The 18,133-nt window shown below is 40.7% G+C and overlaps 1 protein-coding gene across 10 annotated transcripts in view; it reads right to left on the bottom strand.

Moving 5' to 3' along the window:
- LOC126922516 (RING finger protein nhl-1) overlaps nt 1-18,133 on the bottom strand; it is a 56,659-nt gene that overhangs the window by 11,234 nt on the left and 27,292 nt on the right. For all 10 annotated transcript variants that reach the window (XM_050735136.1, XM_050735137.1, XM_050735131.1 and 7 more), the window contains 8 exons: nt 17,417-17,598; nt 16,308-16,541; nt 12,092-12,441; nt 8,655-8,930; nt 4,973-5,294; nt 3,345-3,562; nt 2,048-2,319; nt 996-1,311 (listed from right to left, as the gene is read on the bottom strand). In XM_050735136.1, coding sequence (XP_050591093.1) covers nt 996-1,311; nt 2,048-2,319; nt 3,345-3,562; nt 4,973-5,294; nt 8,655-8,930; nt 12,092-12,441; nt 16,308-16,541; nt 17,417-17,596 — 2,168 coding nt within the window. In that variant the 5' untranslated portion in view covers nt 17,597-17,598. The remainder of the gene's footprint in view (nt 1-995; nt 1,312-2,047; nt 2,320-3,344; nt 3,563-4,972; nt 5,295-8,654; nt 8,931-12,091; nt 12,442-16,307; nt 16,542-17,416; nt 17,599-18,133) is intronic.

The raw sequence follows: 18,133 nt of genomic DNA, 5'->3' as shown, positions 1-18,133 counted from the left end.
CAGTTCGTTTCGTCAATCTCCTTGTACCGATCTATAACCGACTTTACGATGGTATTCTCTACGTGTACATCATCGTCTAACCATCGCTAGCAATTTCTGACCGATTCTCGAAGCTTTATGGCTCGAGAGTTCGTCGCGAGATATCGTCCGAAAGATTATTGTTAAACAGTTTGAAGTTACGATCAATTCTCCTATCGACGTCGTTTGCTACGATAAAACTCTTGGTACACCGTTCGTCCACGCTATTTATTGATTTTTCACTCTTTCAAATTAAGTTGCATCACCGTCGTTATTTATTAAGATAAAGAAACAAGTCGGAAGGTATAGATTGATTCCCGGATACACGCGGTGAACCCCTCGTTTGCATTGCTTTTCGCAAAATTTGATCTCGCGATGGAAGCAAAAAATCAGCCTGTTAAAGCTTCTCTTTTAATTTACGAGATGGTTTCATTTAAATAAAGATTCGTACTCGTAGATTCGATCAACTGTATCATAAATTGTTTCATTATCATTCTTCCTCTATAACGTAGGCGTTGGAAATTCATTTTTCGTTCAGTAGAATCTTAATTATCGGAACATCGACCAACGAAACGATGAACAAATTAGAACGCCTGGGAATGGTCCCTTGGAAAACAAAAGTAGACGCGAAATAAATCGCTACATTTTTATTCGAAACTTTCTGTTCTCGTTTGATGTTAACGTTTGTAAAAATAGTTGAAAATAAACGAGTTTCTCCCATACGAGAATAACGTTATTCGTTTGTTTAAACAACGCGAGATTAGTTTGAATAATCAAGGTTCTACTGTGCTTTCGAACACGACCTTCGAATTTTTAATTTCAAAGAATAATTACAAATTGAATTTATGCCTATCTTTCTCTATTTATATGCTCGCCACGTACGTACACACGTCGATCGATGGATTCTCGCACGATGTTACTTGTTAATAGAAACAAGAAACCCTCGAATTAGAATTGTCGGCAGAAAATATACTTGCCTGGTCGTAGGAGAGTCTTCCTTGCTACCTCGTCTAGCTTCTGCGCTTCGAGCGAGCAGAGGCCCGATATCTGTCCTCGCCATCGCGGATTCGCTTCTCTGACGATCCTGTGCAGTGGTCGAGGGTGTTGTCGAGGTCGTCGTGCCCGACGGATGTGCATCGGTTTCCGATTCCTCCTCAGTCTCGGATTCCGTCTCCTCCGAGGAACTACTAGTTTCCTCGTCGTCCTCCTCCTCTTCCTCCTTCTTCTTTATGGCCGTTTCCTCTCGCGCCGCTGGAGGTGGTTGCGTGGGTGGCGGCGGGGCTGCACGGTTACCTACAGAGATATGTGAAAATCCGGTACACGTTCAAATAAATATCAAACGGTCTTCCGCGTTTCGCTTTCCAGGCGAAATTACGTTTTCGAGAAACGTCGTTTGGATCGGACGTGGATTCGTTAATGGCGCCCGTGGTATAATCATAATGACCTTAAGATTTGGGTCGTTAAACGTTTATCTGTGAAATAACCGGTTCTAGGATATTTCGCGGTAATCCTTGCGTCGATACCGGAAATTTTCGACGTTGCCCGATGATGATGGCCGTTGATCGACGACGGTGAAGGAATTTCCGATATTATCAAATTTGCGAGTGAGCATTATATTCATAATTAATTAGACCCAAGTATATGAAAGTTCGCATCTCCTAGCAGCGCTTTCATCGACGATAAAATCGACGTCTCGTTGAGAGATAAGGACATGCGCAAATACCTTTTGCAAATATCTTTGCATATGCTCAAGAATATAAAATATAATATTGCTCTTGTACCTCTAGCGAATTTTAAAATTGTTTCCTCGTAACCAGATTGTCAGTTTAATTTATCTCGCTCGTTCCCTGTAGCGTTCAAATATACACGATCTACTTGAAGTCGGAAATCACTTGCCGGGAAGATAAATAATTTTAAACGAGAACACACAGAAAGGTATTGACACGAGTTAGAAGAAGGATCGATGTCCAATTTAGACGCTTTTCGCGTTGATTCGCGTAGCGGTATGGTGGTTAAAGTAGAAACTTACCTGCGCCTAAAAAACGGCTCTGAAAGGATCGCGAAGTGGGAGAAGCGTTGGCGGTGTCTTTGGCAGTCGGTGGTGTACCGCTGTGCGGCGACGAGATCGTAGATGTTGCGTTCGACGTCGGTGCTCTCGACAAGTATTTCTGCTTCATTTCCTCGGCGGTGAATGGTGCACCCGTGCTGCGGATTCCTGATCCTCCTGAGCTCTCGGAGCCCGTGCTCGAGTCTGATGAAGCGCTTCTCGTCGCAGGAGTGTGGGTATCCGTGGAAGTTCTCCTACGAGCAACGATATTTCAATTAACGACTTCCTGTAGTCAGTAAACTCGATAGAGCAGCGAACATTCGTACGTAATTTGTACCGATGACATTAGTTTACATCGCAGCTCTCTTTGTTCGATCTCGTATAACGCAATCATCCGCCTACGATTCATCCATTCTGTGGTTGCGCGTATTCCAAAATCCTATTCCAGATCACGGTATAAACTGCTGCATAAACGATCAACAGCGGATCATAGGTGCGGAATTGTTCAATTCGGGATTCTATTGACCGACACAGCCGCTATTCGTTCCGAATCATTTTCTCACCTCTTTCTACGTTCGCTGATTCAAAATTACTTTCGCTATGTCGATAAGAATCTCTTTTATTTTAGAAGCATTTTCGAAAATATATTACGCTGACCTTTCGTTCGTCAGTTTAAACTGCGAGCCATGTTGGGTGAGCAAAGTATAATTCAAGAGTTAAAAAAGTCCAATATTTGAGAAAAAAAGAAAATTGAAAAAGGACACTCTAATTTGCTACTTGAACCTTCAGAAACGAACGCTGTCAAAGTACGTTCTAAATATGGAAATTATTTATCGCCATTTCAAATAGTTTTTCAATTATCACATTTCGTACAAGGTAAAGTGATAAGAAGAATAATGGTTTCCGGAATAAGGGGAATAAAAGTGTCTCATTAATACTGTCTCACACACACACACACATAATTCACCAATTACAGGGTAATACTACGTTATGAGATTGAGTAGAAGCCGCCTCTGGAACTTGGAATATTCCATCGAACCGATTGGTTCCTATCGGGTAGGCATAAATCAGCCTGTCCGACTAGATACGCGCCTCTACTACTGGAACGCGCACAGACCGAGATCCTGGTGACTTAATGTTATGGCCGAATTCGATCGAGTTGTATATTTTACTATCAATCACAGGTATCTAAATTGTCTCAGCGAGCTTATTGTATTAACAAATCGGACAGGTGCAGGGATTACTTTAGCCAAAACGAAGCATAATTTTAAATACGAACCTCGCGGGCATCGGTCTTCGCGCAGGTTCTTCCGGTTCTCGTTCAGACTGTTCCCTTGGAGGCGGATGAACAGGCGTAGGTGTGGATACTGGTTGTCGTTCTTCCAGCGTTTCAGTCGCAGGTGTGGCCGCCGTTTTGTTCTGCTTTTTAATCCTAGAAATCTCGTCATCCTCGCTGGTTTGTCTCGCCATCGCTGTCGGCACTTTTCTGACTTGGACCTACGCGATAAAAAGAAAATATTTAACGAGTACATTACGATAACTTGGTGGAAATTTCCTGATAAATGCTTTAACATCTTTTCTTATATTCCATTGTCTTAAAAAATTTCTTAAACATTCCATTATTCCTTTCTCCTGTTTTCCTGTATGAGCCAAGTCTGAGGATAAATTACTCGTTGGTGATTAGGTGCTTACGGACAAGTCGAGATCTTTTTACGTTGACCGTGTGATTCGTCACACGCGTGGGCGATGCATTAAAATGCTAACCTTGATTTTACGTACGCATAGAAATGCAACAGCGAATGAATAGATGTGTGGTAATGGGACAAAGAGAGAGGATTTGTCGCATAGTGAACACGAGAGAAACAGATTAACCTTTTTTCTTGATGAGCAAAATATATTCGTGTATTCATATGTTTCATTTGTATTATAATAGAATTTCGTACAAAAATATACAACGGCCAACTACAAACTAAATTTATTCACTCGTGTCTCGTATTATTTACATATTTATGAATCGAGATCAAGTATACATTTCATATTGCGGCACGCTTCTGTTTTCCGGCGTGAAATATTCAATTACTTTAAATTCAAGATTTATTCCCTTTTCGTGTCCATAGAGACAGCGATACGTTTTCCTACGAGTCGTGTGTATCGGTACTATACACGTATAGATCGAACGATCAAAAATTTAGTTCCCGTTGAATCGCATCCAAGCGATATAACGCGGGATTTCGAAGCTACTTTCGCCGAGCTTGCCCATCGAACCGTCTCTTACGATCCATTCGCGTATATCGCCTGTCATAATATGGGAATCCGTGTGAAAATTCTGTACTGTGGCGTCACTGTCCAAACTAAATACGATCGTACGAATTGGACGAACTGAAAAATTCAATCGATTTAATTTATAAATGGATTTCATACGTATCGTAACGATGGTTCTGGTTGTTCGAGAAAACGAAGATCTCAACTATTGATCAGGCGGATGCTTTACGTTGCCGTGGTCGAATCGAATTGATCGTTCGAAATATACGATCTCAGTGGTATAATTGTAAACACGATAATTTCATTTGGCGCCGAGTGTTGTTTTCTTTAGTCGAGAAATCTACGGGAACGTTGAGAATATTACGAGAGGTGGGAGTCGACCAGGAAATCGATAACCACCGTTAAAACTGCACAAACTGAACGGCATCGGCTAAACAGAGGTTCGCTTTTTCGAATTAAATTCAACGATTCGCGTGCGATATACTGTAGTTACAAGCTAAATTCCCTGCATAGTTTTTCTTTTTATCGAAAACAAGCGAGACAAAAAAAGTACTGAGTATTTTATTGAAGTAACTCGTGGAAGAGTTTCGTAGCGTTGAAATAACCGTGGTCGGAATTAAAGGGGTGAAATTGCTATTCATTAACCTGAGGTTTTGGTGGTTGAGGTTGTTGAGCAGGATGTGACACCGGTTCCTCCTTCTTTCTTTTTCCGGCTCTCTCGTATTCTTGAAGCTTCTTCATAATACGCGGCGAGTCTGTGAGTCGAAAAATCCCGGAGAGTGGCCCGCGTGCCGCGTCTTCTGTGTCCAGGACACGTTCACGAAGTCCCGAGGGCTCCTGTGGCGTCGACGTAAACCTCACGGTCGACCTCGAGTCGCCATCCGAATCGTCCCCGTCCCGGTGTCGCATAAATCGACTTCTGTATCTCGATTTGTTCCTCGGCACTTCGTATTCTGGTGCATCGTACCTGTCGCAACAATAATTCTATTATTTCTTTGTCCATGTTTGCGAATATTAGATTTCAAAGATTCTAGACGAATGATATTACGAATTTCGATTTTCACATCTTTAATTTTCTGTTTATTATTTGAATTAGCATTAATATTATAAATTAAGGCCAAGAGAATGGAAGATTTCTTCGTTGGTATTTTCGAAGATATTCAAAATTCTAATTATAATTTCTAGAATTAATTCTACAAATTGGGAGCAACACAGCGGAAGAAAATGCTAGGCAGCTAATGCTACGAACGTAATACAATATATGGAATTAATTTCGTTAGCTAAACTTCACTGATTTCCTTCGAATATTAAATTTGGAAGATGCTACATGGACGATATTAAAAATTTGATTTCCAACGTTTGAAATGAATTCCACGAATTAGGGACAAGACGATGGAAGAAGATGGAGATACCCGAATACTATTCGGCCTGTCACTAACAATTCCGCTGGAACGTCCACTCTAATCGAACTAAGATCATCTGACAATAAAGCGTCTCTGCATTGTTATCAGCCATCGTCTATCCTAGCAATTTCGAGTGACACGTGTCGCAGATACGTCGCACAACTAACGAGTAGCAATTTTGTAAGTGCACGCTTTAACGATCCCATCGAAATCGAAGCGGCGAAAAAAAAAAGGAAGCACAAGGATGGACGTAAAAACAGGAGGATGAGATTAAAATTTAACGCGACTCTGTTCCCCTTTCCGTTATAATTCATCTTTCGTTTCACTAGTTGCAGGGACAACGATATTCACTTTTAACGATTAATTTCTTCGAATGGAATTCGAGGCACGGATGAAAACGCTACATTTCCCTGGTCGCGATTTTCTGGAACTGGGTTATCTGCTTTTCAAGGCAGTGCACAGTAATAGATTCATCGGGTTTATCCGAGTGTTGCTTAATTATCGCTTCGCAGACACAGGGATGGCTTCGTATAATGAGAGAAGATCAGCAAGGAGAACGATCGTGTACGGTGTTGATAATTGATCTCGTTCAAATGTGCTGCGCCTTGTTCATGTGGCGCAATCTCTTGCACGTTCGAAACGCGAGATATTAATTTCTATTTATGAAGGCTTTCGGACGGGAAATTAAACAATATCGAACTTGAAATTCGACTTTAGCAAATTTTATTCAACGTTTATTTAAATAGATTCGTTCGTTTCGGAGCCCTCTCGCGTAATCGAATTGATGTTATTAATAGGGTTCCACAAGTTACAAATCACAAGTTATAAATAACGAGCCTGGTGATAAAACAAATGAAGTTATACAGTACACGATGATAAAATTGTTTTTACAATTTCACAAATTGCCATTCATTATTCTGTTCGATGTAAAATTCTAAAATTAGAAAAGAACACTTTATGACCAATAACTCGTAACTTTTGTCGATTCATCGTATCATTAGTTGGTAAATTATCGCGTAAGAGGATCCTAATACGAAATATTTCTGTCCCGAAAGCGACGCAGGTGAACTTTCGAGCGATTGATATGTCTATTGTCAGTTGGAAACGCGTTTTCTCGAAACGTTGACAACCGATAAAAGTAATTTCCAGTTTCTCTCGCGCTACTGTGAAATACAGCATCGAATATCAAATATTCAGCTACTATTATTCAAGTTTCTGTATTGAAATTGCAACTTTAAATCGTCGATGCTTGTAGACTGCGTAAAGTCCCTTCGTACGCGAGTAAAATTCAGTCGTTCTCCGAGCTAGCTGGTAAAACAAATAAATCCCGACTAGTTGCTGTAATAAATTTCGATGCACGAACCAGGCTGACGAATTTGCATGCTACAGCTTCATATAACTACCCTCGATTATCAGTCAGAAAACTACCGAATTAGCGACAATAGACATGCAACGAGAACGTCGTTAATTGCAGTTTCTTGCAACCGTATCGAGGACACGGTACGCTATAGCGTTCGTAGGTTGCGCGCTTCCGTTAATTAATTGTTATTTGAACATTTAGCATAGAAAACTTTTACGTACATATACTACATGTTATATAAAACATTTTGATATTTAATTGTCATTGACTGTATTCAGACACGACTGTCGTGATTATATTGGCAAAGTTTGAAACCGATTTGAATACGTGTGAAAGTTACAAGATGTCCACTGCAAATGTATGTTTATGAAAAAATTAGACACAGATGGTCCCGCTGAATATCGAGGCTTATCACTACGATGGAGAACTGGACTGTTAAAGTATTTTTCTCATGTTGGCGAATTATATTCTTGCGCTAAATATCTTGTAACTTCTATGTACATTTACAAATTTATTTCCAACTTCACCGACGTGATCCCAACAGTCGGATACCGTCGCGGTGCTAACAAAATTTCAAAATGTTGCGTATAACACATATAATGTACTCGTAAAAGTCTCCTACTCACCCTGGCGAATTTCTATATATCAAGAGGATTTTTTATTTACATGTTGACTAGGTGGGTTATTAGACCGGCCGGTGTGCGTATTACACGAAACGACTGGTAATTAAACTCGACCATGCCTATTTCGGCCTCGAGGAAGTTGTTGCCCGGCCCACGCCAGGAAAAAGATACAGCCAGTGGAGCCTCGTGTATTTATAACATTTGCTAGAATAGATATGTGGGACATCCTGAAAAATGTATGCCCACCACGGATGCCGTTTGGCAATACTCCAAAGTAATCTGCGTCCACGGTCAAACACGTTTTTACCGGTCAGCTAGTTACCAACGAAATGTCTCTTTTTCTCTTGCCGTCGTCATTTTCTCGGAGAGGTACGTCCTTTCATCGGACTGACAGACACAGTTTCTCCGTTCTTTGCTGCACAGCGTGCCGCATTGTTCCCTTCGAAACACTCGAAGATCGTTGTAAAATCGTTTGCCAGGCATTTCTAAGTCAAGCTTCCCCTGTCTTGACCAGATAAACGTTACCACTTCGGTTGGAAAACGTATAGCCAACTACTTTATAAACAGTAGACTCGAATCATGTTCTAACGCGCGAAGCAACCATAACCCGCGCAATACATTTTCCCTCGATCTCTAAGAATATTCGCACAGATTCTATCTACCTCCCCCGGTCTATCTCTTTTTTGTTTTGTTTTTTTTTTCTAGCTCGAGCATCGTGACAGGAAAAAGAAGAATAAGGTTAAGGATACGCTGGCGAAAAAAGCATCGCTTTTCTCGCCGGTGTATGGTTCTCTATTTAGAAAAATCGAGCGCCACTATGCAAAGAAGGTAAACCGTTTTATGGCCGGCCTATTAGTTAGCAGATAGTCGAATTTTTTTGCCACGGAAAGACGAACGAACGATAAATAAACGTTGGAGGAAAAAGTAGAAGGGATAATTACTCGTATTCGGGCACGTATCGATTTCTCGCCAGTCGCTCTTCCTCTTGCTGCCGGTATTGCGAAGCCAGACGGTGGTCGCTTTTGCTTCTCATGAGACCCGGTGATCCTCCGGGAGGTGCTAGACTGCTCGAGCTACCCAGCAATCCTCCGCTTCCGGTTTCTGGCTTGATATTCAGTTCGCCGTAACCGGCTACATGGAGGACCAGTTGGTTAGGATCGTGCGCCATTACGAAACGCACTCGCCGACTGTAATCCCCGGCTTCGTACTCGAAGTTCCTGCAACCAGGATCGTAAATTAGTCCGGGCTGTAACGAAATTTTTGCCTTTCTTGCCGAGTTACATTATTACGAGTCAGCTACAGGTTCCCAGGATTTAGTAAAAAGTTTCGTTTAACGAGGCAACTTTCAGGAATTCTTTTCGACTTGGCGTGAGCGCCGATCCGCTGCCAAGCAAATTTTTGTTAGACGGCTAGTTAATTCTCGCGCAAGTTGAATATTTGTTCCTGGTAAAGACAAATAGGATTTTTATATCTCAGGGACATAGTACGTTTTAGGGGAGTGGCTTTTGTATTTTCAAATCTTTTATCCGTTTCGAGGAAGTTGATAATATGGTTAAATTTGGAGAAGTGGTAAAACATAAATTTAGCTTAACTCCTTCGCGTTTTTGAAATATTTTCTACGTCCGTTGACACGTTTTAATTAAAACGATAAATCTGACTCCTTTCGAAATAGGTTTATCGCGACGTCGTGGTTAAATTTAGAAAATTAATGAAATACGAATTTAGTTTAATTCTGCTGCGTGTTTATTCCGAGTATTTTCGATCGCAATGCGTTTTCTGATTTTACGTTTTTAATAAATTTCCGATATTCCGGGAAAATACGAGAGAACTACCCTCGACGCGCACGATTTCTCCTTTAAATTCTATGCTTGTTCTTTTCTTACATTATTAAAGGCAAGAGTAAAATTGGAACAGAGAAATCCGAAGACTATAACGCGGTTAAATGAATTATTAAGTTAAAAATTAATTATTTACGCCCTCTTTTCGCTATAAATTAACTTATTTGTTCAACTATTTCGTTCCCCGAGAAGTTAGCAGAATTAACGAAAAGTGTTAAAGTTCTGAGAGTGTCCCGAACTTTCCCAGCCTTTGCATTTTATACGAAAAAGCTGATCTCTTGTTTGTGCCCTTGTTCAGCTTTTTCTCATACTTATCACGGTATCAAGGAGAGCTTTTAAATATTTCGCGGAGTTTCTTACGCGCGTCTCTCGTCCCTCCTATTCGGTAATCTTTTCTCCGCGAGAATAATAACTACAACGGACGAAAACAGGGAACACTGTTTGAAACTAAAAGGTGGTTAGTATGCTGCCGTGTCGCGTACGAAGTGGAAGGGTAAGCAGAATTTCGACAAGTTCGGAAGATGAAAGGTTCCATTTACATTATGCGCGGCGGAAGATCGAGTGTAAAAGTTATCTGGAGCCGTTGTGCATCTTGTTTCAGTTGCATGTCCATGTTTCGCCGTGGAAAAAGTTTCATGGAATATCGGAGAAGCAATTTGGAAAAAAAGGAGGCGTACAAACGTGCCACGTACTTTCCATAAAATTACAACGCAACTTTCATTATTTTTCGACCGCGGTGTCTGACTAGTGCAGGAATATCCTCCTTGGAGAATAATACTCTTGAAAGAAACCAGCTGATTAAATTGGATGATTCATTACGTCCTATCGGTGATCCGCGTCCTGATATTTCATTGTTTACAGTCATTTGTAAATCGTCTTGTAAAAACGAACACGTTGAAAACGAGGAAATATCTGAGTCACATTCTTCGTTTTTTATACGCGAACGCATCGTTTTAATAATTTAAAAAATATTTACGTCGAAAATATCGATTTCATATTTTAGATATTAGACGCGCCGTTATCTTTTTTTCATAAAACTTTACACGTCTGTCATCCATTGCTAAACGACAATATGTTTGAATCGAATGGAAATGGTTCCTCTTTTTGACTACGTCATATTGAAATACGTGTATCCTTTTGCTCGTGATATTTTCATATTTCTGCCTGTAATCTTCAAATGGAACAAATTTTGTTACGCAGTGAAACGTTAAAAGGTTATTTTTAATGTATAGAGTCTTCAAAGAGTTCAGCTACTTTCTACGTTGCATTTCACTTCATATTTTCTGCGTTAGCTTCCTCTACTCGCTACATCCACCGGCAAACTAATAAATACTTGGCCATTCACGATCTCGCAGCTGGCGAGTTAAAAAATTGCCGTATATCGCGTGAAAATGTCAAACACGCGCGCTGCAGATTAAACACCGAATGAAGAAAAATTAAGAGGTGGGAACGCAGATAAAAAAAAAAGAGAAAAAAAAAGAATGATTTATCATTTCATTGTCTGAATTATGTTTCACGGACCACGTATGTAACTATGGGTTTTATTTCGTGAAAATTTATGGCAGAGGAACGCGTGTACGTGGCCGCAGGTATCGTACGTCAAACGTACCGGTTATCTACAAAACGCACGGCTCAGTGTAAAATTTGTTGCTTCTTAATTGAATGTTGAGCGAAGTGATACGGCGCGAATTTTTCGCGATGGAAGAAAACGAGAAACGTAGTAGTCGTAATTTAAGGGATCGTGGCCTGGCTTGACGATAAACTTGACGCTCGATAAAGCACGAAAAACGAAATACGCGTCTAGCAGATTGCCTTTTCGTGGGTCAAATTTAAGGTACTTTATATTTCAAGGGGATCGTTATTCTCCGCAGAGTCCACAATGAATTTTCATGGGATCCAGGTCGTTTCTAGATTCTAACGACGCTTATAAACGATAGGAAAGGAATTCCAAAATTCCTGGTCCTGTAAAATCCAAAATACTCCCGTCGTTCGATTCCCTTTAATGTCACTTCCCTCGTGTCACTTGTACATCGATGAAATACAATTAAAACGCAACCGTGACGCGATTCGAACCAAATTCATGTTTCGTTAGTTCTCTGTACTTAATTATATTACATTCCAGCCCCGTTGGTTGCGAGTACCCTTAAAGGAAACTCCGCTTCTTTGATTCAACGAATTTTAATCTGAATTTCCGTGAGGCGTATTACGTGTTCCATAAATCCGGCGCATGCTTTTACAACTAAACAGACATTGCGAGGAATTTCCTTTTCGTAATACAAGCCATAAAGGCTTCCATTTGGTTTAAGGGTGGTTCGTTAAGGGAATACGGGAGATTAAATATCTTCGGTTTAGGGAGCATGCCAAAGGAATCGAAATTTCCGTAAGAAAATATGAAGATCGATATTGGCAGGGAGGAATCTAGCGGCTGATTCTACGATATTTTCTAATTGTATGGGTCTCGAGAGAGGTCTGTGGCAAAAGAGAAAAAAAAAAAAAAAGAAGAAAAGAAAGGAAATTAGATTAAAGGCGATGAGACGAACCTGATGAATTCCACCGTACGCAGGAAAAGCTCTTTTGTATCGAGGAGTTCGGAATCGTCCCATGGCACGTTTTCATTGATGTGAGCCTCCGCCAAATCGCAGTTGCTCTGGATATTCGCGATTTCCAATTCCAGATTCTCTTTGAGCTGAATCAAGCCTCTGAGCTCTGTGCCCAGGTATCGATCGACCTCGTTACGCAGATGTTCCGTACGGTCTTTCAAAGCCTTGCTCAGCCTCCGATAAATCTCGTCCACCTCTTCCGCGACCGAGGCACAGTTTGTTTGTAGTCCCAATGTGTTTTTCTCCACCAAAGCCAGCGCGTCCTGCAACCTGTGCAGCCCCCTGCGTATCTGTAAACAGAATTTTTATCGAATCGATAGAATCGTCCGAAAAAGACAAAATATTGCGCTCTCAATTTCTCGAAATTATTTCCTTCTCCAGAGATTTTCAGATATTCGAAAAGCCCTGTTTACGATGGAGCTGTGTTCAAGATGCGAGCATTTGTATTTATATTATATTATTTAATGTATATTATATTATTTCCAATATTATAGATCTATCCCCTATTCGGGATATTTGAAGTACTATGTGTATTAATTGGAAATCTATATTAGTTGGAATATTATATATTGGACACGCTGTAGATTTGGGTAATTAAAGTGTTTGAAATATTTGGAATGGTAATCTTCTCGATACGAAGTTCAACCGTCGCGTAGCGTATTGACAGCCTCGAGTCACAGCGATTGCGTAGCGTATTGTTGATTTTAGTTGACGCTCGGTCGTGCGGATGCGTGTATCGAGTAGGATCGGCGCTCGTAACGAACAGGTAAAATATTTGTAGCATTATAGATTTAAATATTTATGACATTTGCGTTATTACACGTTTGAGATATACATACACGTTTACCTTCTTTTAAAAATTATTCCTTTTTGACTCGATTTTGGAATACTTTGAAACTTGTGTCTCTCTATCACGAAATATCGAGATATCCGTATATTTGGAATATTTGAAATATTCTATTATGATACATATATTATATATATGGTGATTTTTGAGAAGCTAACTCTATGGCGAAGATGTCCAATGGAAATCATCTTTCATTTCTCACTGTCGTGATTTTCCACTGATCGTCACATGGGGTGCGTTCTGTCTCACGTTTCCCTTAGACGCTGAATTCGCATCGCAGAGGAGAGTGCGTTTGTTTTGAATACATTAGGAGCGGGTAAATATACCGGCCGGTTATTTTTGCATTGCACATACATAGCACGTATTTGTACGTACGCGGTTATGTTGACCTGAATTCGCGGTATTCATCCCGATCGAATCGAGTTGCTTGGTACGCAACTCCATTTCAATATTTCCGGGTCTATCTAAAATTTCAAAACCACCTCACTCGACGTAATCACGCTGAACCGCAATTTCACTGGGTTGTTCGAGAAGTCGGGAAGGATTTCGGTGTTCCTCGTCGAAACGACTATTGTTACGCGAACAATAATGTAATTTGTCGTGTCATGAACGCACGCTCCGGTTGATAGAACCGGATTATGGGGATTTAAGTAAAGGCGAAAGGTCACTGGAACGTCAAAGATTATTATCAAAATCTTTAAAAATCGTTATCTCACCCGAGACTTCAAATAACCTCGTAAACATAATCTTGCAAATACTGGGATCAGTTTATTCTTGTTTCGAATATTGCTGTTTGTATTTAAAATTCGAGACAAGCGCCCCGATATTTACGAAAGAAAGCGTGCGAGCGCGAGAATTTGCTTCGCGATTGTTCATCCATCATGACTCGTATAACCTAAGTCATCGTCGATTTGAAACATGTAGCCGTGTAATTCTTTCCAAAAATCCTTTGTATCGAAACCTACAAGATATGCCTTCAAGCACACCTGCCATATTTTCAAATATCCGCTTGCGAACATCAATCAACATGTCTCCGACTATTGAAAGCGTTTAAATTAAAAATGGAGTAAGCAACGGATTGAAACGCTTGTTACGTCGTGTCTCGTGGACAGCGAGTAACCTAGTTCTTTTTTCTGTTTCAGGAATTTCCCGTTGAATTTCGTGGCAGATTTCCTGACGCTGCATAATGAATATCGCGCCAATCACGGTTCCTCTCCATTAGAAATCGATGATAAGGTATACAAGGATCTGCTCTTATTTCATCCGGAAATATTCTTCGCGCGGCGCGCTCGTTTACAAGGTTCTATGAAATATTGAACGCGGCCGTTTCTCAAAGAACTGCTGCTGTACATTTTTATTAACGCGATAGCATCGCGATCCTTAGTCAATTTCCATGACGTTGAAATTTAAGACGGCAAGAATAGAATTTAAGGCATTGCAGCGAGATTTTACCTTAAGAAATGAAAATGCTTTTCAAGTTGAACGAGCGGGCGCAGCAGTGGGCGGACACAATAGCGAAAAAAGGCGTTCTCGAGTATAGATCGGATCCTGATTATGGCGAAAACATATACCGAAGTTTCTGGAGGGACTTCCCTTATCAGATCAAACCGAAAGATCCGCTGGAAATGTGGTTGGTATTCTAAAGTTGCTATTTTAACTTATATAATTTAATCGGTTTACGGTGTATCGCCAAGATGTTTGAACATTTATAGAAACTTTTTGCGGATATTTTACGTATACTATAGAAAAGATTTTAAAACGAGGCTCATGATTATTATATTAGTGAAATTCGGAAACAATCTGAATAAGATATTTAACAGAAATACATATTTCCCAGAGATCATAAATATGTATAGCTTTTAATTCCGTGATTCTAGAGTTTTTTAAGGGACGACCCAGTTAATAGATCAAATTTAAATGTAAAATACAACTGAAACTAAAAATTCCATTTTTCACAATATAATTTAACGAACGTTTATGTACGTTAAATAGAAATTTCATATTCAAGCCGAAAATTTCGCGAGGTTTAATTTTCTTAAATTTCTATCAACGTACATTCATTATGGCAATTAAATTCACATTTGAAAGATGTAGCGAGTAATTGAGTGGATTTTTAATTGGTCCTTAGGTACGGAGAGGGTAACTATTTTAAATATGGTGTGTGCGATGTAAAAGATTTGGAAACTGTGCGTCACTTCACTCAACTAATTTGGAAGAATACGGAATCGATAGGTCTCGGACTGGCCAACGATGACAGCGGCAAATTTTACTTCGTTTGCATTTATTATCCCCCGGGCAATGTTGCCGGCGAATTCGTGGAAAACGTGTTACCACCCACTCAGGTACGTTGTTAACGCGTCCATTTCATACGTATAATTATGATGATTTCACTTAGCTGTTGTAACTTACAAATTCCATTCGTTGCCCCTCGCTCTACTCTTTTTCCAACAATTTATCGCGCGGTAGAGGAAACAGGTGAAAAAATGGGAATCGCCGGTGAAATCAGTCCGCTTCGTTAACCGATATAAAAGCGACTGAAAGTCACGCGGTGAAAAACGTATGACTCGGCACGTTTTTCCAACGGCTAGGTAAAATCGAATCGCGTATGCCGATCGGATGTTTGATCGGCTGGGGAGATCCTGAATTTCCGAATTTCGGCTGTGAATGTGAATCGAATGTGAAAAGAGGGAGAAAGGAAAATAGGGCAGGAAGGGAAGAAATGACAGAAACAGGGGAATGTAGGGAACGTAAGGAAGGACGAGGTGAGTGGGAGAGATAAAATATTAAGAAAGGAGGAAGAAGAGAACAAGGGGAAAGGATAAAAGGAGACAAGAATAGATAGAAGGACAAAGATAAGGAAAAAATGGCAAAATGCGAAGGAAAGAGAAGCAGAAATCGATCGCGAATCTACTCTGTACGATCTATTTTGAATCTTCATCAACATCAAACAGATTATTGCATTCCGATCTCCATTGATGTCCGGGAGTTTTTAATCGCCAGGGAAGCGGAATCAGCAAATTAGTAGAAATCGAAGGGCGAAGATAAAGGGATGGATGGTGTCCGAGCGTGAAATCGTTTCTCTCGCCTTAGCGAGTCGATGTTTCTACGACGAGATCTTTTTTTTTTTGTACCCAAGTAGAGGCAGTCTGCTCGTCAGTTCTCCGTAAGGTTAATATCTTGGCCAAAAATAGATTTCCACGGAGTAAACAGGCAAGTAACGCGATTCTTTTTACGTGGTAAAAAGGTCCGTGGTAGCGCGACGTATTCTTAAAAGGATTTCCACGTGAGCACGTGGCCCTTATGGCTTACCTGGGAATTGATGCGCGTGATTTCACGCCTGAGGATGTCCATGTGAGCGTCCTTGCATTCAGGGCAGCACTTCTTCTCACAGTGGACGCAGAGGGAGCAGTAGCTCTTCTCCGAACAAACGCCGCAACGTTCCATTGTTTGACCGCTGGTCGGGTCTGGTAGCTCCCCAGTGATCTCGATGTGCAATTCCAAGAATCTTTGCAGGGTCACGTTGGTCGGGAAGGCCTGTACACCCTGGCGACAACACGAGACAAGTTAAAACCGCGCTGCGGTCTCCCTTAATGGAATAACCATGATTCTCCTTCGAAATGAAACGAAAGAAATTCCAAACAGAAGGATAACTTTGATCTCGCTGTACGGCTTTTACCTGAAATTGAATTTCATACGAGAACTGTTTCTAGACCAGATTCCTTCGTTTTGCCCTTCTCTTTTTCTCTCCTGTTCCCATTTATTCCCGTTTGTCGTTCGTGTTCGCTCGCATCGGCGCTTTTAATTAAAGACAATTGTGTTACGTTTGACGCCGAACGGTCGGTTACCACCTTTAGGGTGGGACGGAACTGAGACAAATGGTTGGCGAGACGCGTTAGATGAAACGCGAAACTTTATTCAATTTCGCGAGGGATACGCCGTCGCGGTGGCTTCGTTGAATAAAGATGAGGCCACACATTATACATTGTTCAAGCAAAAACCTCGTACGCTGGTATATTTAATTTTGCGTGTGTACATCTGTGTTTCGCGACAGTCTTGCTTTGTCCCGACCAGCTTACTTCTGCGTTTCTGTTTTCACTCATTGCTGACGTCAAACCGCCCGTTTCAGAGAACGAAGCAAACGAATCCTAATTCGCGAAATCGATATCCGTTTTTCTCCCGCTTTCTCGAGTTCAGGACGAGCAGGAAACCAAGATGTAACCTCTTATAATTGCTTTTGTTCTCGCCAACTTGCGCGAAAACTATAGAAGCCGTGGATCGTCGACAACGTCGGTCATGGAAATGTGGTTAAAAAAGTAATAACTTTTTAAGGAGCAGAGAAGTTTCGAAAGTTAATAGTCTTAACATCCGCGCGTAATTTTAACTTGGTTTGTTACATCTTTGGAGAATTGATTGCTCACCTGGTAGGGTATACGATGTTCCGCTCGACATTCTGGACATTTCACTTGTCGACGTACGTAGTCAACGAGGCCATCCATGCACGGTTCCATGCAGAAGCTGTGCTGGCATGGCAAAAGCTTCGGGTTCCTGTACCGGTCCAGACATATCGCGCACGTTAGCAGTTGCTCGAACTGCTCCATGCCTGCGAAATACGAGAAAACACTTGTTATTTCTTCTGCTTTTTATTCAAATCCGTTTAGCTGTCGAAACGGGAATTTTATCAGAACGTTCATTGAAGATTACATTTTCTTTCTTTAATTTTGCGTTTTAATAATAGATGATCATCCGAACAACAATTTAAGAAGTTATTCGAGAAACGTTGAATTCGTTTCGATGCCAGCTTCAATAAAAAGAATTACGTGTAATTTCAAGTATCAAGGTTACCTTGATCTTTTATCGAATAATAGGTTTCCTAGATATTTTGCATTTTTGCAATTTATTCCCAGCTACGTGGAGACCGACTTTTGTAGGAAATATTTTTTTCATCAGATCAGTAGAATCAAGTTGAAATTAATCTTAAAGCGTCACTCCGGTAGCCAACTTGTTAAATATATACAAAAGACGTAGCGTTTGAAACTCGGTGAAATAAGGGAGATCTCGTTATATTAAAAGAAAATGTTTTTAGTCGGCCCGCGTCACCGGTTTAACCAATTTCCGGTAAAGCATTCGCAAACCTT

The sequence above is a fragment of the Bombus affinis genome, chromosome 12 (genome assembly GCF_024516045.1).
Source record: "Bombus affinis isolate iyBomAffi1 chromosome 12, iyBomAffi1.2, whole genome shotgun sequence".
NCBI lineage: Eukaryota > Metazoa > Arthropoda > Insecta > Hymenoptera > Apidae > Bombus > Bombus affinis.
The sequence above is the reverse complement of the archived record's forward strand: the minus strand, read 5'-3'. Positions and strand labels throughout refer to the sequence as shown.